This window comes from Amyelois transitella, chromosome 17, assembly GCF_032362555.1.
Source record: "Amyelois transitella isolate CPQ chromosome 17, ilAmyTran1.1, whole genome shotgun sequence".
NCBI lineage: Eukaryota > Metazoa > Arthropoda > Insecta > Lepidoptera > Pyralidae > Amyelois > Amyelois transitella.
In genome coordinates this window covers 9,517,822-9,540,729 of record NC_083520.1, presented here as the reverse complement: position 1 = coordinate 9,540,729, position 22,908 = coordinate 9,517,822, and the positions used below count along the sequence as shown (strand labels likewise).

At 36.9% G+C, this 22,908-nt stretch overlaps 1 protein-coding gene across 1 annotated transcript in view; it reads right to left on the bottom strand.

Annotated features, from left to right (window-relative positions):
• LOC106138350 (potassium voltage-gated channel protein Shaw) overlaps positions 1–22,908 on the bottom strand; it is a 143,171-nt gene that overhangs the window by 32,359 nt on the left and 87,904 nt on the right. The window contains exons 6-7 of the mRNA XM_013339478.2: positions 19,121–19,435; positions 14,652–14,861 (exon numbers count right to left, since the gene is read on the bottom strand). Coding sequence (XP_013194932.1) covers positions 14,652–14,861; positions 19,121–19,435 — 525 coding nt within the window. The remainder of the gene's footprint in view (positions 1–14,651; positions 14,862–19,120; positions 19,436–22,908) is intronic.

The window sequence follows — 22,908 nt, the reverse complement described above, 5'->3', positions numbered from 1 at the left end:
AAATTTGAAAAATTGCAAAGCAAATTCAAACATCAAATGAATTTCAGTGCAAGTGTAGCAAAAACCAAAAATGAACTTCTATTTTGAGTACAAAAGCACAAAAGCTTCCGACCAAAATGGTTGTATTCCGACACAAGACCAAACGAATGGAAAAAGAGGATGAAACAAGTAACAAAGAGAATTATCCTTTTGTATTTAGGAATAGTCCATTCGTGGTCAGAGAGAATATATTATACTAGCTGTGCCCGCGACTTCGTCCGCGTGGAATAGTTATTTGGGCATCATTTAAGCCCTCAAGGATAAATAATTTTCCTCGTTTTGTTTTACATTTTCCATTATTTCTTCGCTCCTAATAGCTGCAGCGTAATGTTATATAGCTTAAAGCCTTCCTCAATAAATGGTCTATTCAACACAAAAATAATTTTTCAATTCGAACCAGTAGTTCCTGAGATTAGCACGTTCAAACAAACAAACTCTAATATTAGTATAAATCTAGCTGCGAAATGTAAAACACATTTTCTTTTGTAACGCCATCTATTAACCGGTTTAGAGAACTACGGTTTTCGTTGAAATATTTTTCTATGCCGTGCAGTTCCCAGCACTTTAGAATAAGGACCACTCCTCATCTTACCCATGGGTGTCGTAAAAGGATGCTGTTTTTAGGCTATGGGCCAACAACCCGTCACTATTTGAATCTAGATTCCTTCATTAAGCCATACTTACATCTTAAGTGGCTTTTTAGTCTTTCCGAGGTCTGCCCCGCGAGGCTACTATATGTATGTATGTTTCTTTTCTAATCTAAACTAAGTAGTGAATAAGAAACTTTTACAAACTAAACCTGCGTACACCTTAAAAACAGAGATGATAGAACAAATAATAACCCAACCAAAGACAATTACTTGTATCAAATAGCAGGTACCCATCACCGCTAAACTTCCGACAATTAAATGTAGAATACTTATCATGTTTGCCTACAAAATATATTATCATTTAAAAAAAACCCAAAGACAATAAGAACTCACTAGATGGCGCTGTTATTAAGTTAACTTCAAATCATCTCCAAAGAAAATAAAACATTCTCAACACACTCAACATAAAAATCGTTTCATCCGACCACTTTATTTTCTAATAACTATAAAAATGAACACTGAAACGGCGTACGTCCGTAAACTCGATTCTGAATTCCGTTAACAATGGAAATGGAGGAAATCCCGTAATCTGCTTTATTCTCAAGAGTTTTATGAAATTGCAAAAGATCGTTCCGAAATGCATTCCATCATTTCTTTGGGGTTTGACTGAGCTGACTCCATTATCCGATTGTTCCAAAAAAGTATAATGATTTTATGGTTTGCAATGAATACGCCTTGATGATGACCTATCAAATAAAAATGAACTGCCAAATATGGTGAAAAAAATATGGTGAACTTGAGACTTATTCCATCAATTCGGCTAATTTTTTTACATATTTGCTACATAAAAAAAAAAATTATATAGTTTGTAAGCATCTGCAGAAATCATGGCAAGTGGAAAGAGTCTCTGCCTACCCCTCCGGGAAAGAGGCGTGATTTTATGTATGTATGTATTGTGAGCATATCCCTTTGTCGCCTCTTACGAAATCCCAGGGCACAGTTAAGGAGTGATTCTATTCTATTCTAAAGTGCCAGAAAACACACGGTACGCCGTGTGGTTCTCGGCACAAAGACTTATACATAGACGAGGAAAAACCAAGAATCGCCCTTCATCATAATTCTTATTTGATGGAAACATGATAGGCCACGATTGTTTACATTTTGCCCGGTGAATTGATTCTGGAGCGACTGATACTGTGAATTTATACATACATATAATCACGTCTATATCCCTTGCGGGGTAGACAGAGCCAATAGTCTTTAAAAGACTGAATGGCCACGTTCATCTATTTTGCTTAATGATAGAATTGAGATTCAAATAGTGACAGGTTGCTAGCCCATCGCCTAAAAAAGAATCCCAAGTTTGTAAGCCTATCCCTTAGTCTCCTTTTACGACATCCATAGGAAAGAGATGGAGTGGTCCTATTCTTTTTTGTATTGGTGCCGGGATAATAAAATAAATATAAACGAAAATTTACTGTAATTTATCCAAGCCGATTAGACAAAGGTAAACCACACGTTAAATTTTGGTGAACAAGACACGGGCGCCTACGAATATTAATTAAATTCATGTCACTATTCAAATGTGCCGTGTGGTTCCCGGCACCAATACAAAAAAGAATAGGACCACTCCATCTCTTTCCCATGGATGTCGTAAAAGATGATTAAGGAATAGGCTTATAAACTTGGGATTCTTCTTTTAGGCGATGGGCTAGCAACCTGACACTATTTGAATCTCAATCCTATCTTAAAGCCAAATAGCTGAACGTGGCCTATCAGTCTTTACAAGGCTGTAGGCTATGTCTACCCCGCAAGGGATATAGACGTGATTATATGTATGTATGTATTCAAATGACTAATTAGATACGATTCTGAATACAGAGCAAAGAAGCCTGAGCTTAAACGAAGTCGGCATTTTTTATAATATATCAACATATATGTGCCTACTTCTTTACTCCCAAGATTGTAAAAGTTGATAAAGGACGAAGTTTACAAACTTGACTCTTTTTTTTTTAGGCAATGGATAGATATGAAAGTTACATTATCTATTTTATGTGAACAAAATCGTGAAAGTAATTTACGTTTTTTCGTGACAAACAAAAACACAAATCTCTTATTTTCACGGGAGCGAAACGCCAGAATTCGTTACGTAGCGAAAACGTATAAAAAAATGGTATACATTTCTATCTAGCCAACTGTACATAAATTAATAGCTTTCGTATTACAACGTACATTTGTTTTGTCCCCAACTGAAGCTACTAACATAGAACTGTTCAGTTTACTTTGAAACCTCAACTTGGAGACTTGAACAACTATCAATAAGATATCAACATTTAGTTTTCCATGTCTAAAACTTCGCTTTAGAGCCATTAAAACCTACTTTGAAAGCTCAATGGATACAAAGCTCCACAAGTTTGGAACTATTACAATGTAGGTTTGAATCTATGTTGACGATTTTGATCGAAAATTCTGAATCACTCATTTATTTGCCGTGTGGTTCCCGGCAGTGCAGTGTGGTTCCCGGCACCAATATAAAAAAGAATAGAACCACTCCATCTTATTTCCCGTGGATGTCGTAAGAGGCGACTAAGGGATAGGCTTTTGAACTTGGGATTCTTATTTTAGGCGATGGGCTAGCAACATATCACTATTTGAATCTCAATTCTATCATAAAGCCGAATAGCTGAACGTGGCCTGTCAGTCTCTTTAGAACTGTTTACTCCGTAAGGGATACAGACGTGACTATATGTATGTATTTATTTTAGGTTTTATCCGTATATTGCTCGGTGTATCAATTATAGTACAAAATGGCCTTGTGGTTGCCAGCGTAAGGCTATTAGACCTCTTAAAATTATGAATGATTCCTTGGGAATTTAGGTATCTTTAGTTTGGATCAGCCTAAGGCGACTAAGGGTATGGCTTATAAACTTATTTTTTCACTAGCTGCAACCTGTCACTATTTGAATCTCGAGAGCCGTATAACCGTTTATTTTCAAGGTTGTCAGCTCTGTCTATCCGCAAGGGACATAAACATGAGTATATGTATGTATGTGTGTGTATGTATGTATGTAATATTAAAAGTTAACTGAAGGATAGCCCTTATGGAAAATTGATTCATACGTCATACCTGAATTATTACCGTTAATTCCAATGAATAATGTTTCATTCCATCCAACGACAAATTGTCGCGTCTCGGGAATTATAAGCGGTGACAGGGACATTGATGACAACTCATAGAACAGACATGTTAAAATTGTCCGCCATTTTTTGTGGCAATTAAAATAGTGTATTAATTTCGCTTCATTTTTTTTAATAACTAGCTGTACCTGCGACTTCGTACGCGTGGAATAGTTATTTAAGGCATCATTGCAGCCCTCAAAGATGAATAATTTTCCCCATTATTTTTTCATTGTTAATCGCTATTATAATTAGCCCGGATTCTGTTATCATTATTATTTTCTTAATTAAAACGTGTTATGCATGTGTTTTCTTTAATGATTTCATAACTAAATTTTTCTATTACATCTTCCTATACTAAAGTAAGATTTCAGTAATTTTTTTTTTCGATAATTTCTTATCAGAAATTAAAAAAATACTGAAGTATTCTCTTTGCGAGATAACTCTGCGTTACCAAGATAATTTTCCACTTTAATAACATCGTGAAATACAAAATGTAATTTGGAACCGCTCGAGATAAGAACGCTAATATTTGGTTTGTTGCAGTTTCAAATTAATGTGTTTAACAATTTAGGTCAAGTTAAATTGTTTTACCACATTTAGAATCTGCGTGTTGATTTTTAAAAAACAAGTAATAGGGATTGTCCTACATCTCCTCTGTGACGGCCTCTGTGGCGCAGCGGTAGTACGCTTGTCTGTGACACCGGAGGTCCCGGGTTCGAATCCCGGCCAGGGCATGATGAGAAAATAACTTTTTCTGATTGGCCTGGGTCTTGAATGGTTATCTATATAAGTATTTATTATAAAATGTAGTATCGTTGAGTTAGTATCTCGTAACACAAGTTTCGAACTTAGTTTAAAAAAAAAAAATTTTTTTTTTTTAAATTTATTTTACGCAATTTTATATTTCGTATTATTTGTTTTCACATCAAACATGAAATTACAAATTCTCAATAACGCTGACTTGTGTAAGAACGTTAATTCGATCTGATCGCTTGAATATTGTTCAGAATTGAAGACAAAGGAAAAACTTTTCTCTTCGAAGTTGTCTTCTATTCTTAAAACAAATGGCAGGGTGTGGTCCCAGTGACGAAGTGAAATGACAAAAAAAACATAACATAACATATGTATATTCACGTCTTTATCCCTTGCGGCGTAGCCAGAGCCAACAGTCATCAAAAGACTGAAAGGCCACTGTTTGGCTTAATGATAGAATTGAGTGCCGTGTGGTTCCCGGCACCATTACAAAAGAATAGGACCACTCCATCTCTTTCCCACGGATGTCGTAAGAGCCGACTAAGGGATAGACTTGGGATTCCTCTTTAATGTAAATCCCTGCCAATCTAAGGTCTGCCGCGCCGATGGATGCATGGCTAGGGGCGAGCCTAGTCTCGAGCGTGCCACTTCCGCCATGGGGTTGGGCGACCCCCAGGTAATGGCTAGCCTTACCCTGGCATGCGGGGCTCTGCTGGGGCGGACAAAATTTTTCCCTAGCGTCTCGTGGGAATCGCATGGATGCAAATTTTTTGAAAGAGCACCTAGATGGCGGCGATGGTGTCCGCACCCCATCACGTCTCGTTCCCGGCGGGAGCGGTATGCGGTCTGCTGAAAGCCGCTTTGCGACGATGAATGTAAGAGGAGGAATGAAGGATAAGATTGAGGAAGTATGCCAGATGATGGATGAAAGACGTTTGGATGTGTTGTGCGTGAATGAAACGAAGCGAAAAGGATGCGACGCGACGCAGCACGGCCCTTACACGGCGTATTGGTCTGGAATTTCCAGTACCAGCCGAGGCTGTCAAGGGGTCGGTCTAATTCTTTCTGCACGAATGGCTGAGTGCGTGAATGAGTATGAGTGTGTCAGCCCTCGTCTTCTATGGATTAGGCTGAAAGTTGGAATCACTCGGATCTTCGTTCTAGGTGTTTATGCACCTTGGGATGTGGGTTCGAGGGGTACAACATCAGCAAAAAGCGAAAACGAGGAGTTCTGGAATAGTGTAAGAGAAGTATTGAAAGTTACCAAGCCAAATGAGAAGATTATTATGTTAGGTGATTTTAATGGATGGGTGGGTGTAAAGCGTGATGGATATGAAAAGGTGCTTGGTGCGTTTGGTGACGAAAGGGTGAATGATAATGGAAGAAGTGTATTAGAAATTTGTCGAGAGTGGGATCTTTTTGTGTCGAACTCAATGTTTCAACATAAAGAGATCCACACCTACACAAGAGTGGAAGGTATTTTAAAAAGTATGATAGACTTTGTGATTGTAGATGAAAGATTGAAGAACAAAGTGCTGGATACCCGTGCATATCGCGGTGCTGGCATTGACTCGGACCATTTACTGGTGATATCCCGGATAAGGGGTATCTTCAATCGCTGGCGGCACAGGGTAAGGGAGCAAACCAGCGCTTTGGAAAGAGTAAAAGTAGAAAATTTGCAAGATATGGATGTAGGTAAGAAGTATATTAATAGACTGAAGGATGAATTTGAAGATTTAGAGGAAATGAGCGATATTGAAGATGGATGGAAGGAATTTAAAGAAAGAATTGTGAAAGTAGCTGTTGAAGTGTGTGGTGTAAGTAGAAGAAGGAAAGGAAAAAATCACAAAAATGCGTGGATGAGTAAAGATGTGCAAGAACTTGTGCGATTAAAGAAGAAAGCATGGCTGGATTTGTTAGCAGCAAAAGCTAACTTAAGAATGCAAGAGGTTATAGATGAAGATGTGAATGAAGCACGTAAGGAATATAAGAAAATGAAAGATTTGGTTAAGAAAGCTGTGATTAGAAAGAAAGAAGAGTATAAAGAGGATTTTGATAAAAGGCTATCAGAAGACTTTCAGTCAAATCTGAAAGTATTCTGGAAATCCGTAAGGTCAGCCCGAGGAAATACTATAACCAGAGAGCTGACTAGGATCAGATGCCAGGATGGTAGCGTTGTGAAAGGAGAAGAATGTGTACTAAAGATATGGAAGGACTATTTTGAAAGTTTATTTGAAAAAAAGGAAGGAAATAAGAAAGATTTCTGCTATAGCGAAGAAAAAGAGAATGAGATGGAAGGCGAAATTGAAATGTTCGAAATTGTGGAAGCACTTAAGAGTATGAAAGCGGGAAAGGCTGCTGGGTGTGATAGAGTGTCGGTCGAGATGCTTAAAGCAGGAAAAGGCGTAGTAGCTAGTCAGTTGTACTGCCTTTTCAATTTGTGTTGGAGAAGCGGCCGAGTACCAAAAGATTGGTGTAAGGCTGTTATCGTGCCACTTTACAAAGGAAAAGGGTCACAGCTGGACTGCAAAAATTATCGTGGTATAAGCCTGCTTAGCGTCGTCGGCAAATTGTATGCTAAGGTATTGATTAATAGAGTCAGGAATGAAACTGATGACAAAATATGGGATGCTCAAGCGGGATTTCGAAAGGGAATGGGATGTACTGATCAGGTCTTTTCCTTGCGGTGCATAGCCGAAAAGTTTTTGGCCAAGAGTCAAAAAGTCTATTGCACATTCGTAGATCTGGAAAAGGCCTATGACAGAGTTGAGAGGAATGAATTGTGGTCAGCACTTTCTATGCATGGGGTGAGCAGTCTCTTAATACGAGCACTGAAATCCTTATATGAGGATTCGAGTGCTTGTGTCAGGATAAACGGAGCGCACACTGAGTGGTTTAAGATTGAGAAAGGCGTTAGGCAAGGATGTGTTGCGTCACCGTGGCTGTTCAACCTATTTATGGATAGCTGTTTGACAGATTTGAAAGAGTCTAAAAGTGGATTAAGGATGAATGAGTTACTCGTCAAATGTCTGCTCTATGCCGACGATCAGGTTATACTGGCGTCATCAGCGGAGGAGTTACAGGAGATGGTAAACTGTATGCATGAAGCTTTAAAAGAGAAAGGAATGAAAGTGAACGTAAGTAAAACTAAAACACTGGTTTTTGAAATGGAGAAAGAAATGACAGCATGTAATATTTTGATTGGAGGAGAAAAAGTGGAGCAAGTGAAAGAGTTTGTATATCTAGGATCAAAGTTTACATCAGATGGCAAGTATGATAGTGATATTGAAAGGAGAGTGAACGCGGGGAACATGGTGAATGGAGCTTTGCATGCCTTTATGAGCAGTCAGAAACTATCCAAAAAGGCTCGACTGGCTGTGCACAGGGGCGTGTTGGTCCCGACATTAATGTATGGGAGTGAAAGTTGGGTATGGCAAAAGAAGCATGAAAGCAGAATAAATGCAGTGGAAATGAGAGCGTTAAGGAGTATGATGGGTGTGAAATTGAGTGACAGGATAAGGAACAGCGTGATAAGGGAATGTTGTGATGTGAAAGAAGATGTAGTTACAGGAATAGAAAAGGGTATGTTAAGATGGTTCGGTCATGTGGAGAGGATGAATGAAAGCAGGTTGACTAAGCAGATATACAAGGAGAGTGTGGAGGGATAGGTCGGAGTGGGAAGACCTAGACGAACGTATCTTGATCAAATTAAGGACGTCCTGGTAAAGGGTCAGGTCAAAAGTACCCGAAACCGCCGAGCTTGTATGAAGAGAGTTATGAATGTGGACGAAGCGAAAGAAGTATGCAGAGATCGTGGCAAGTGGAAAGAGGTAGTCTCTGCCTACCCCTCCGGGAAAGAGGCGTGATTTTATGTATGTATGTATGTATGTATAGAATTGAGATTCAAATAGTGACAGGTTGCGAGCCCATCGCCTAAACGAAGAATTCCAGTACCTAAACAAAGAATCTCAAGTATATAAGCTTATCCGTTAGTCGCCTTTTACCACATCCATGTGAAATTTGTACGTCTGCATTTAAATACGTTTTTGTATTAATTATGAACGCTCAACCGTTGAGCTATACACCACTGTTATCGCGTGAAATATTTTTTTTTGTTTTTGTGCCGTGTGGTTCCCGGCACCAATACAAAAAAGAATAGGACCACTCCATCCCTTCCCATTGATGTCGTTAAAGGCGACTAAGGGATAGGCTTACAATCTTGGGATTCTTTTTTAGGCTTACTGAGATGGGTGAAGGGGAAGACGTGACCATATGTATGTGTATGTATGTATGTAAAACGCAAGATTTCAATTTAGATCCGCTAACAAAGGCGCCCCACCCAATATAGCGGGAGGCATTAAACTGAAGGTTCCCAGGAATTGACGATTTCCTTTTCATGCTTAGCTAATGTCTTTATCGGATGAAAATTTATGACTTAATGACGAACCTAATGGTTTTCCAAGTGATCAATGTTTTGTTTATTCTTGGTAAGCCAATATAACATTTTCGCGTTAAGATGAGATGCTATTAATGGTATTTTTGGGCCGTGCCGTGTGGTTCCGGGCACATTTGGAATACATCTCTTTCCTATGGGTATCTTGACAAGACGACTAAGTGATAGGGCACTTGGTATTCTTCTTTTAAGCTATGAATAGAATCACAAGTGTTAAAAACTATATCTTAGCTGCTTTTAAAAAAATGCAAGAAAAGATGGTATAGTGGTTCTATTCCTTTTTCTATTGGTGCCGGGAACCACACGGTATATCCCAACTAATATGATAAATGCGAAAGTGAGTTTATTTGTTTGTTTATTACCTCTTCCCGGGGTTATCTACAGAATTAATCTTCTAGAAAAAACACGTATATATAATTAAGAACCTGAAGAAGGAAATAAGGTAATTTCCATCCCGGTAAAAACTATAGTTCCCGTGGGAATTGCGAAAAATCCGTATTCTCTCGAATGTTGTGCTAAATTCGTCGTTTTTTTAAGCGGTGTCGCAATTTCATCGCATTTTTGTTAGATGGTGTTAAATTTAAATTCGTCGCTCTATGTAGATGCTTAATTCACGCGGGAAAAGTTGCGGGTAATAGCAAGTTGACATACGAATAGACGTTAAACATCTTATCTATTCCATAAGCCGCGGTAACAGAAATGGAACAGTCAAGTTTCGCGTCACGACGACAAGTTTGAAGCATTTAATTTTCATTATGATTTGTTTGAGTTTCAAACTCGACCTAAGTCAAAATTCAGTACACTCTGTACATAAATCTATCTTAAATTGCCAGTCCATAAAAAAATATTATTCATATATACATATAGTCACGTCTATCTATATCCCTTGCGGGGTAGACAAAGCCAACAGTCTGAAAAAGACTGATTGCCACGCTCAGCTATTCGGCTTGATAGAATTGAGATTCAAATAGTGGCAGGTTGCTAGCACGTCGCCTAAAAGAAGAATTCCAAGTTTATAAGCCTATTCCTTAGTCACCTTTTACGCCATCCATGGGAAAGAGATGGAGTGGTCATATTCTTTTTTTTAATTGGTGCCGGGAACCACGCGGTATTATTATTTAAATTTCATATAAGTCAATTAATCACAACAATGTACTCGTATTCTCTCGTCCACATTTGTATTCTAAGGTTGGATAGTTGACGTTGTTGAAGAAAATGCTTCAGTGCAGTTTGTTACCGCTTTGTTTATAGTTTTAAGTAATTCATTTGACGTCAACCATTGTTGTGAAACCAAAAGATATGACAATTATTAAGTTATACGAAGTGTCCCATAGTAATCAATAAAATATTTGAATTTGTTAGCTTAAATCTTAAGCCTGTGAAGAATTAATTAAATACGTCTCTAGTCAAAATGGGCGCTATTAAAATAATTTGTTTTATGTTAGAAGGAAGGTATTAATCCAATGGTAGACTGTTAGATAATGCTATTAGCATTAAGACCGCCTATTGTACTTTGGAAATTGTAATTGTTACAATAAAGATTAAATAAATTAATAAATATTAATGTTACAAGGGAGGTATTATAACTTCATATCACTAACATACATAAAACCACTTAATTCTTTCTTTTTATCTTACATCCATACATATAATCACGTTTGTATCCCTTGCGGAGAAGACAGAGCCAACAGTATCGAAAAGACTGAAAGGCCACTTTCAGTTATTGCAGAATCATGATAGAATCTCAATTAAAAAAGTGACAGGTTGCTAGCCCATCGCCTATCCCTTAGTCGCTTTCTACAACATCCACATCAAAGATATTAAGTAACTCTATTCTAAAGTGCCAGGAACCATACGGCACATTCCAATACAAGCCTTAATAACAACCCAGTTTATGAGTTAACGACAAACTTAATATTGAGTAAGTAAAGCCAACTCAAATATCCGTCGTAGAGGTGCTACGGAAGTGCTACGTCGTAGCTGTGCTACGAGCCGCTTCGTAACCGCTAATGCTACGAAGTGCACGTTTCCGAGCTTATAAAAGCTTTAGGATAAACTTGCTAACAGTATCTATTATGGTTTTAGTGTATATGTTTAAAGTTAGTGCTTTGTATTTGGGTGTATTAGACATAATGCCGTGTGGTTCCCGGCACCAAAAGAAAAAAAAAATAGGAAAAAGTCTATCTCTTTCCCGTGGATGTCGTAAATAGCGAGTAAGGTATAGACTTTTAAATTAGGGATTCTTCTTTAAGGCTAGCAACCTGTCACTATTTAAATCTCAGACAGTCACCGTGGGATTTGCGCAAAACCTGTATTATTTTGTAGGTGGCGTTAAATTCGCGCATTTAAGTCTTAGACTAACTACTTAATTACAAGTAAATGGTGGCGCTCAATAAATGCTCAATAAATAAAAAGAAAAACATGGAGAAGGGCATAGGCTACCTTTCATCCCGGTAAAAACTATAGTTCCGATGTGATCTAACCCTTAGTCGCCTTTTACGATATCCGCACGCATGACATGGAGTGTTCTTTTTTCTATAGGTGCCGGGTACCATACGGCACTAACACAGAATAAAACCAAATGTTACCTTTAACAGAGATATTCCGAATCAGTAACAAAGCTTGGGGTGACTATGAAATTCTGACACATTATTTTACAAATCCACCATTTACGTACAACATGTGTTTTGTTCAAAAGTTAGATTTATTTCGCCAGTAAATTCTGTTACGGAAATGTATTGTTTGAAACGTGAATAAATGCGTAATATGTGTACATCAGTTTTGTTTTTCATTGTAAATTCAATGCTTTTGTTACTTACATACATACATATAATCACGTCTATATCCCTTGCGGGGTAGAAAGAGCCAACTATCTTGAAAAGACTGAACGGCCACGTTCAGCTATTTGGCTTAATGATAGAATTGAGATTCAAATAATGACAGGTTGCTAGCCCATCGCCTAAAAAGAATCCCAAGTGTTTACACACTTGGGATTCTTTTTAGGCGATGGGTTAGATGAATGGGATGCCTGTATGTTATTCTGGGTCTTCAGCTACCTACATACCAAATTTCATCGTAATCGGTTCAGTTTTGTTTGCGTGAAAGAGTAACAAACATGCATACTGACATCCTGACATACTCACAAACTTTCGCATTTATAATATTACATACGTACCTACATAAAATCACGCCTCTTTCCCGGAGGGGTAGGCAGAGACTACCTCTTTCCACTTGCCACGATCTCTGCATACTTCCTTCGCTTCATCCACATTCATAACTCTCTTCATGCAAGGTCGGCGGTTTCGGGTACTTTTGACCTGACCCTTTACCAGGTCTTCCCACTCCGACCTTTCCCTCCACACTCTCCTTATTATAATATTAGTATAGATTATTGCAGTTAAAATCTTTAATGGCTGAAAATAGCCTCGACTCGGTCAGTTAATCAAATAATGCCTGGTGACCTTTTCAATCCAGTCTAGATAATAATAGATATAGGTCGTGTCGCAAGCACACCGAATTCTAGGCTCAACCTGCAAAATCTGTATTATATAATGAATTCTGAATGAATGAATAAATTAAAGTTTATTTATTAGTTTTTAAATTGTCATACTAATCCGACGTCCGCACAGCATACCTTTTTTGAATATCGTATAAAGTGACTAAGGGATAGGCTAATAAACATGGGATTCTTCTTTAAACCAAAGGGCAAGCAACCTGTCACTATTTGCGAGACTGTTATCTTTGTCTACCCCGTAAGGAAAATAGACGCGGTTATATGTATGTTCATCTATTAAATCAATTTCGGAGAACGATCACTAAATGAAATTGAAGAATTGCTCTAGTTTCGTACTATATTCTCATAACAAAAAATACAACTTTCTATAGAAATATGTTTCATTAATAAACGGAATTACCTATTTAAAGTTACATTTGACCTGTATTCATCGTTCAAAATAGCTTTGTCGTATCGCCAAAGGAATCCGTATAATGTAGAAAAAAAAAACCTTCTAACATTTATATTCCTAAGACTTTATGTTTTTGTTTTGAAACATTGACTATATTGAAAATTTTGCAACAGATTTGGCAAAAACTTAACATTTTACCATACCAACCAAACCGGTCCAAAATTCATCTCTCTTCTAATGGGTCTACTGGAAGAGATATCTATTGAAATAAGTAGCACCTTTGTACTAGAATTACTGTATTAAATGCTCCTGTATATAATTTTGTGTTTATAAATAAATAAATAAATTTTATTTTTATGTAACTTTAAGATCGATTTGGGTGAAATTTGTTTATATTTTAAATAATCTACTTTTAAATAATTTATTTGTTTTGCATTTTTACAATAATTATATTATTAGTTTATATTATGTATATATAATTTTCAAAACTTGAAAGAGACTCTTTTGATTTTCTTATATTATCCTAAAGACATTGTCATCGTACAGAAGCATAATAAAAATATGTATATAATATAAGCCTTTTTTCGATAATATATTGAACGTTAATTCTAAATATTTGTGTCATAAAGCTGCAGGTAAAAATATCAACCTCTATCGATATGTAACCTATCGTGTCTAGGATATAGCATAATATAGGTCTATGGATCCAGGCTGTCTTTTGTTCGGAAAAGGAAAGTTTAAATTGCACAGGTGACTAAAACAAGTTTCGCAATCAGCTTTATAAGATGAGGGTTTTCGCCTGTTAGCGGGGTAGTACATGTGGGGGTTGATTTTTTGTACACGTTTATTTTTGTACAAAAATATTTTTGTTTTTATTATTTTTTTTTTATTATTCATTCAGAAAATTTTATTAGTATTGAGAAAGAAATCCTTTATTATTAACATTTTTAGGTGTAATAATTATTTTTCGTAAACTAATTTCGGAGATACGTAGGTACATAATAATGATAACTTTTATAAACTTCAAAGCACTGAAAAGAATAAATTATACCAGTTACAATTTTCAAGTTCGTTTGTTAGCGAATTATCAAAAATCATACTGAATGTTATATAATGAAATCACACGCTTTAAGCCTTTTTACATACATGTACGTGTATGTAAATAGGCTTAACGCTTTCATTATACAACATATGGTATGATTTTGTATACATATAATCACGTCTATATCCCTTGTAGGGCAGACAGAGCCAACAGTCTCGAAAAGACTGAAAGGCCACGTTCAGGCGTATGTATTTTATTTTTTTTTATATATTTATATACCTAAAATTATATACATTTAACACGGAAATTGTATTAAAAATATGCTACATATTACAATAGAAATTGTGCCGTGTGGTTCCCGGCACCAATACAAAAAAGAATAGAACCACTCCATCTCTTTCCCATGGATGTCGTAAAAGGCGACTAAGGGATAGACTTATAAACTTAGGATTCTTTTTAGGCGATGGACTAGCAACCTGTCACTATTTGAATCTCAATTCTATCATTAAGCCAAATAGCTGAACGTGGCTATTCAGTCTATTCGAGACTGTTGGCTCTGTCTACCCCGCAAGGGATATAGACGTGACCATATGTATGTATATGTAAAATTATATACATTTAATACGGAAATTGTAATACTACTTGTTACAATAGAAATCTCGATTTATACCTAATCAAAACCCACTCACCTGCGTATGGGAGTAGAACATTGAGAAGTTGGACACGATGACCGGAACGGGGAGGGCTATCGTCAGCACCCCGGCCAGCGCGCAGAGGGCGCCCACGAACATGCCCAGATATGTCTTCGGCGCCATATCGCCGTAACCCACAGTGGTCATGGTCACGATAGCCCACCACAGTCCGAGGGGTATCGACTTGAATTGGTTGTCCGGATTGTCCTGGAATTGATGGAATTAATTATATATATACGGGACAAACTACACAGATTGAGTTAGCCTCGAAGTAAGTTCGAGACTTGTGTTACGAGATACTAACTCAACGATACTATATTTTATAATAAATACTTATATAGATAAACATCCAAGACGCAGGCCAATCAGAAAAAGTTCTTTTTTCATCATGCCCTGGCCGGGATTCGAACCCGGAACCCCCGGTGTCACAGACAAGCGTACTACCGCTGCGCCACAGAGGCCGTCGCCGAGGATTAATTGTTTTGAAGAATCGTTAATACATGTCCCTTGCGGTGTAGACAGAGCCAGTAGTCTCGCGGAAGCTCAAAGGATAGTTGGTGGTACAGTTCAACTGTGTGGCTGATGGAATTGAGATCCAAATAATGACAAGTTCCTAGCGTATCACCTAAAAGAGAATAGAGTCCTAAGCTTATTAGCTCATCCCTTAGTCGCCTTTTACGACATCTATTGGAAAGAGTGGTCCTATGCTAAAGTGCAGGAAATCACATGGCACATACAAATAAACATAAATTCCCGCGGGAATGGGGAGATAACGGGAATTTTCCTTTTTCGCAAATGAAGGCGCGGGCGCTCTCTGGTCTTATATATTCTATATATAAAATTCTCGTGACACAATGTTCGTTCCCGTACTCTTCCGAAACAGCTAGACCGATTCTCATGAAAGTTTATGAGCATATTCACTACGTCTAAGAATCAGCCAAAATCTATGTTTCATACCCCTTAGTGATAAGGGTTGTCCACCCTTAACATTTTTTTAACTATAAATTACTTAAAAATTATTTATATGGCAAAACAACGTTTGCCGGGACAGCTATTTACAGGGTGACATTTAAAACAACTGCCTCCTTTTAAACATAGACTATACCCATGCTTCTGAGCTGTTTGAGCCTATTTTTATTTAAATTAAACGTCATCATTTTCACATTTAAAAAACTCTCAAAAACTACTACACACGCTTTATTAAAGATCAATACTACAAAAAGAAATTAAAACTAAACATGTAAATAAATTTCTGAAAAATAAATAAATTTTTCTAGTATCAACATCAAGTAAAGTACAGAGTTGTCGAGATCGGTCAGCTGAATGAATTGTACCGTCGACCTCTGAATCTTAAGCGTCGCTTTTCCGCCGGTCGGGGTGATATGACGTATTCAGGATCGTGGATTTTAATACATTTTTTTTTCTTACTTTCTGAAATATGAACCGATATTTTTCTTTTAACGTTTTTAAATATTCTTTAGATGAGTACACTTAACAGTTAAATTTATGCAGTTGAATTAAAAGTCACCCTGTATATATATTCAGAAGAGTTTAATTACAAAATGTAAATAGCTTATCTAACGCCAATGACGACCAACATTTCATCAGCGGACGGACGCCGAAACGAAATTAATTTTTTTTCTCGCCAAAACATTTTTAATTTCGTTAAAATATTTCCCCTTGCACCTTCGTAAATTTTGTAATTGGCAAGTAAGTTAAGCCTTTTTATTTTTAGGTTATAAATAACAAAAAAGAACTAATTTTAATGACCTTGATCAAGTAAGATTTTGTGTAATGTCGGGTTGAGAGCAACATGAATATGAACCGAAGGAAATGTATATATAAAAAGATTTATAAATTAAATTTGCCGTGTGATTCCTGGCACCAATAGAAAAAAGAATAGGACCACTCCATCTCTTTTCCATGTAAAAGGCGACTAAGGGATAGGCTTACAAACTTGGGATTCTTTTTTAGGCGATGGGCTAGCAACCTTTCACTATTTGAATCTCAATTCTATCATTAAGCCAAATAGCTGAACGTGGCCATTCAGTCTATTCAAGACTGTTGGCTCTGTCTAGCCCACAAGGGATATAGACGTGACCATATGTATGTATGTATCTATTTATAAATTATGATTAACGAAGTATGCAGGAATCGTGGAAAGTAAAAAGATGTATGTATTATTATTATAAGATCTTTACAAGACTGTTGGCTCTGTCTACCCCGCAAGGGATATAGACATGATTATATGTTTGTATGTATGTATAAAAAGACGTAGGTCTCTGCCTACGCCTCCGGAAAAGAGGCGAAGATGTAAATTAATGCATTTTTATGTCATACTTATCCCTATCAGTCTTTTCAAGACTGTTGGCTCTGTCTACCCCGCAAAGAATATAGACGTGACTATATGTATGTATGATTGTTATACATAGTAGGCCGCATTTGCCTCGTAGTTTATTAAAAAAAAAATCTTTATGTGGTCCATAAAGAGTTAGGGTATCATAATCCTATAATACTCTTCAAAATCTGTCAGTTAATTTCGTCAAACCATAAAACGAGAGTGGTTCAAGACTAGCCTCTTTCGAAAATAAAACGTACGGCGAGGGATTTACAGAAATATAAAATTTTATGGACGCCCTAGGCGTAGTGTTGTCGCTCGATGGCCGATTATCGATAGAAAAAGAGCTTCGTTATAGCGACGAATCGTTAAGGACACCTGTTAAAATGCGTGATGCGCAGAGAGGGACAGGTTCGAATCCCACTTCAGTCATGTACCAATGACCTACCTATTTTAGAAGTTATGTACATTATTTTGTATTCTAACCAATGCTTAACGGTGACGGAAAACATCGTGAGGAAACCTGCACTTCCTGGCAATTGAATGTGTTACAATGATCGATCCAATGCGGGTTAGGTTTATCAGCAAAGGTTACAGAGATCAGATGGGAGTCACTTCGTGTAATAATCTGACTCACCCAATCCAGGATCCATGGTCAAAGACATACCCCGGGGTCCTCTCCAGAGTGATGAGGATGCAAGGATTAAAGCCAGGAGGAAGAGGTCTATTATCGATAGATTATCGAAAGATTATAGATTATCGAAAGATTATAGATTATCAATACTTTTGCTAAAAAATATTGCAATAATTATCGACAGTTTTGGCTTGTCGATAGTGATAGTATCGAACTAGACTTTCGATTTCGAAGCAACTATTAATAGTATCGATATTTATAGCAATATTCAGCAGCAATAGTATCGACTAATACTTTAATTCAAATATCGATAGTCAACTAAAGACCTATTTATATCATACATGATTTCTGAGGTCAGCTATCGATATTCAAACTATCGATAGGTCGGCAACACTACCTAAGCGTAGGATGGCACAATACGTCGGTCGTGAAATGCGGACTATTTTCAAATTAAATATAAGCTGAAATTCTTTAGAATTACTCTCTCGACTTGTACAAATAAAACTAGATTGATAAATCACATACAAACTGTATATTTAATAAGCGTATTTGTTGTGAATTGGGTAGGTTGATATGTTGTTGACTGTACTATCCATATTTGTTTTATGTAAAAGCATAAAATGCCGCATGGTGCCCGGCACCATTAGAAAAAAGAATAAGACCACTCCCATCCCTTTCCCATGGATGTTGTAAAAGGCGACTAAGGGATAGGCCTATCAACTTTGGATTCCTCTTGTAGGCGATATGCTAGCAACCTGTCACTATTTGAATCTCAATTCCTTCATTTAGCCATATAGTTGAACGTGGCCTTTCAGACTATGAAAAACTATTAGCTCTGTCTATCCCGCAAGGGATATGGACGTGACTGTATATGTACGTATGTATGAATGTAAATGTATGTATGTAAATTGCATTTTAACGTGCATTCAATTCCGTGCAACATGTTGAATTATAAATGCATCATGCATTGAAAACAAAATAAATATTTGTATGCAATTTTAAATTGATATGTTTTCGACAGTCCTGTTACAGGTTACTAGCTACGCCCTGGGGCTTTGCTTACGAGGGAATTTCTGGATAAAAAGAACGTCTCATGTTATTTCACATTATATAAATAGAACCACTCTATTTCTTTCCCATGGATTTCGTAAGAGACGACTAAGGGGCAGGCTTGTAAACTTGGGATTCTTCTTTTAGGCGATGGGCTAGCAACCTGTCACTATTTAAATCTCAATTCTATCATTAAGCCAAATAACAACTGAACGTAGGCCACGTTCAGTCTTTTTAAGACTATTGGCTATGTCTACCCCGCAAAGGATATAGACGTGATCATGTATGTATGTATGTTAAAAACAACATACAAATATATATATGGTCACGTATATATTCCTTGTGGGGTAGACAGAGCCAACAGTCTTGAAAAGAGTGATCGGCCACGTTAAGCTATTTGACTTTTTTTTTTTTTTGTTAAAAACAACATTAAAAAAAACTTACCTGAGACTTCTCCGCGTAATAAACAAGACTTGCAAATATCACTATGCCTAACACCAAAAAAAACACTAACAATGTCAACTCTTTGGCCGAGGCTTTGAACGTGTGCACCAAAATCTTCAACCCTGGACTGTGCCTCGTCAACTTGAACAGTCTCAATATCTTTATTATGGATATGAACTCTAAAATGTCGGCTTTTTCCACATACTGCCTGACAACGGTTAGTTCAACAACAACGTCCATATAAAAACTTAATGTAGCTATAAAGTCTATTATGTTAACTGGCGATCTTATGAAGTCTATCATGTTCGGCGCTACCTGGAACAAAAGGAGGTATGTATTAGTGAAAAAATATTATAAACATACATACATACATAAAATCACGCCTCTTTCCCGTAGGGGTAGGCAGAGACTACCTTTTTTTAACGTCCACTTGAAAATTTTTTGACAGTAATAATAAAAAATGTGCCGTGCGGTTCCTGGCACGAATAGATAAAAGAATACTATGCTTCTTCTACACGTGCGCATTGGAAGCGGTAGTAGTTATAATTAGATTTAAGTGATGTGACGTCAAAATGAGATACTTTGTATCCAATTTTGAAAATAAATCTATTCTATTCTTATACCACCACCACTACATCTCTTTACCCTGGATGTCGTAAAAGGCGACTAAGGGATAGGCTTATAAACTTGAAATTCCTCTATTTAGGCGAAGGGCTAGCAATATGTCACTATTTGAATCTGAATTCTATCTTTAAGCCAAACAGCTGAGCGTGGCCTATCAGTCCTTTCAAGACTGTTGGCTCTGTCTACACCGCATGGGAAATAGAAAATTATATGTGTACAAAAAATGTTTTTTTTTATATGTATGTATTGTAGATAAAAATAAAGATACAGAAATGTCTGTGCATATATAAATATATATGCTTCACACACGTATCCCCCTGAAAGGGATCAACTAAACGGGTTAAATCCTTAATTGCGCATTTGTTTACCGCCCACTCGATTCGTTGGGTTTTTGATTTCAACACATTAAGGGCCCTTTTCGACCTCGCAGTGTTAATTTTATAATTGAAGGGTTAAAATTGCCACGTTTTGATTTAATGTTTGTTTTCTGTTCCGCCTTATTTTTTGATCCATTTTTTTTATATATACAAAGCGTGTTGATTTTAAAATGAGCATCATTCGTTTAATTTGATAAAGCTTCTGCATCTAAAAGTGTAAACCTTTGCTTGGAAATTGAACCAATTTGTTTCCTACTGAGATACATAAAATCACAATACATTTTCCCGGAAGGGTAGGCAGTTTTCAGCTTTACAATATTAGTAAAGATTTGCTTCAAATTTGTAGAAAAACGTTTCGCCATTTTAAAACGACATAGGCCATATTGTTGCCAGAATGATTTTTTTATTAAATTTTTACAACGATCGTGCCAAAAAATTCAATGAACTTAAAGCTCTGCTCCAAATGCATTTGGATCTCTTCCAATACATAGTAGTAAAGTTCACATCAAGTATTTTTTTTGTCATAAGCCGGAAAATGCCTATTTTTTACTATTAAATAGATACATAATCAAAATCTAAATAAAATACATACATACATACATATGGTCACGTCTATATCCCTTGCGGGGTAGACAGAGCCAACAGTCTTGAAAAGACTGATAGACCACGTTCAGCTATTTAGCTTAATGATAGAATTGAGATTCAAATAGTGACGGGTTGCTAGCCCATCGCCTAAAAGAAGAATCCCAAGTTTATAAGCCTATCTCTTAGTCGTCTTTTACGTCATCCAGGGAAACGAGATGGAGTGGTCCTATTCTTTTTTGTATTGGTGCCGGGAACCACACGGCATATGTATGTATCTATACTAATATTATAAAGCTGAAGAGTTTGTTTTGTTTGTTTGTTTGTTTGTTTAAACGCGCTAATCTCAGAAACTACTGAACCGATTTGAATAATTCTTTCACTGTTAGATAGTCTATTTATCGAGGAAGGCTATAGGCTACATTTTATCCCGGATTTCCTACGGGAAACGTCAACAATGCAGGTGAAAGTTGAATGAGTCGGCCATCTGCGAGCTTTCCGCGCGAACGCTGCGCAATCCAACAAAGATATAGTAAAACAATGTACTAAAGATGTGAAGTACTCATTTTTTGCCACAAAAAAGTCCGCGAGAGCATATATCTATCTCTTAAGGTTTACTTACAATAACCACTTTTATGTTCATTTTTAAAGATTATTTTTTCATTATAAACATAAGTTATTTTGAAACCAATTTTCTTTAATTCAGTATTAATCCTTATCCAAATAAATATGTTTATTACTTTCGGCTTTTCATGTAGACTAAAATTGCCATTTACAGTATATAAATCAGACGAATAGGTTTTGAGATATAGTCGTTATAAGCAATTTGCAGCGAAACATTTAATACGGCGAACCAGCGTTCTTTCTAATACGCGTGACCGTTGATAAAGCCGAGGAGGATGTTTGCAAAAATAAATATGATGACCAAAATAACTATTCCACGCGGACGAAGTCGCGGGCACAGCTAGTGTTTAATGAAATCACAGCTGGAGCCACAGAGCGTCGGAGGTCGTATAGGTAAGGTGCCCGCTTAAAATGCGTGATGCGCAGAAAAGCGCAGGTTCGAATCCCACCTCGGCCATGTACCAATGACTATTTTCGAAAGTTATGTACATTAGTTTGAACCAGCTGTGCCAGCGACTTCATCCGCGTGGAATAGTTATTTTGGGCATCATTGAAGCCCTCACAGATGAATAATTTCCCCCTTTTATTCACATTTTCCATTATTTCTTCACTACTAATAGTTGCAGCGTGATGTTATATAGCCTTAAGCCTTTCTCGATAAATGGTCTATTCAACACAAAAAGAATTTTTCAATTCAAACCACTAGTTTCTGAGATTAGCGCATTCAAACAAACAAACAAAGTGCCGTGTGGTTCCCGGCACCAATACAAAAAAGAATAGGACCACTCCATCTCTTTCCCATGGATGTCGTAAAAGGCGACTAAGGGATAGGCTTACAAACTTGGGATTCTTTTTTAGGCGATGGGCTAGCAACCTGTCACTAGTTGAATCTCAATTCTATCGTTAAGCCAAATAGCTGAACGTGGCCATTCAGTCTTTTCAAGACTGTTGGCTCTGTCTACCCCGCAAGGGATATAGACGTGACGGTATGTATGTATGTATGTATGTAAACAAACAAACTCTCCAGCTTTATAATATTAGTATATCTATAAATATCTAATAATCTACAGGATGCAGAACTCAAATATCTTCCCTTTTATTGCTTGTCGCATTTCCATATTAATAGTTGGAGCTATCGACATGGCATTAATTAAACTACCTGGGTTATGAAGGTGGACTAAGGGAGATGGTGTAAGTGATAAGCTGAAATATTTCTCTCGCACAAAAGTTATTATGGAAGCGATATTGAACCACCTACTGTACTTATATCTATAATTTTTTATTGATTACTTATGCAATATTTTAGGGTGCCGTGTGGTTCCTGGCACTAATAAAAGAATGAATAGGACCACTCCTTCTTTTTGCCATGGATTTCATAAGAGATAGGCTTATAAACTTGGGATTTTTCTTTTAGGGAATGGGTTAGCAACCTGTCACTATATGAATCTCAATTTTATCATCAAGCCAAAAAGCTGAACGTGGCCTATCAGGGCTATATTAGGGTGCATTTAAGCGTTATTCACTCAAAGAATTCCAAAGATTGTAAGTCTTACATGTACAGTTTGAAAGAGCAGCTGACAT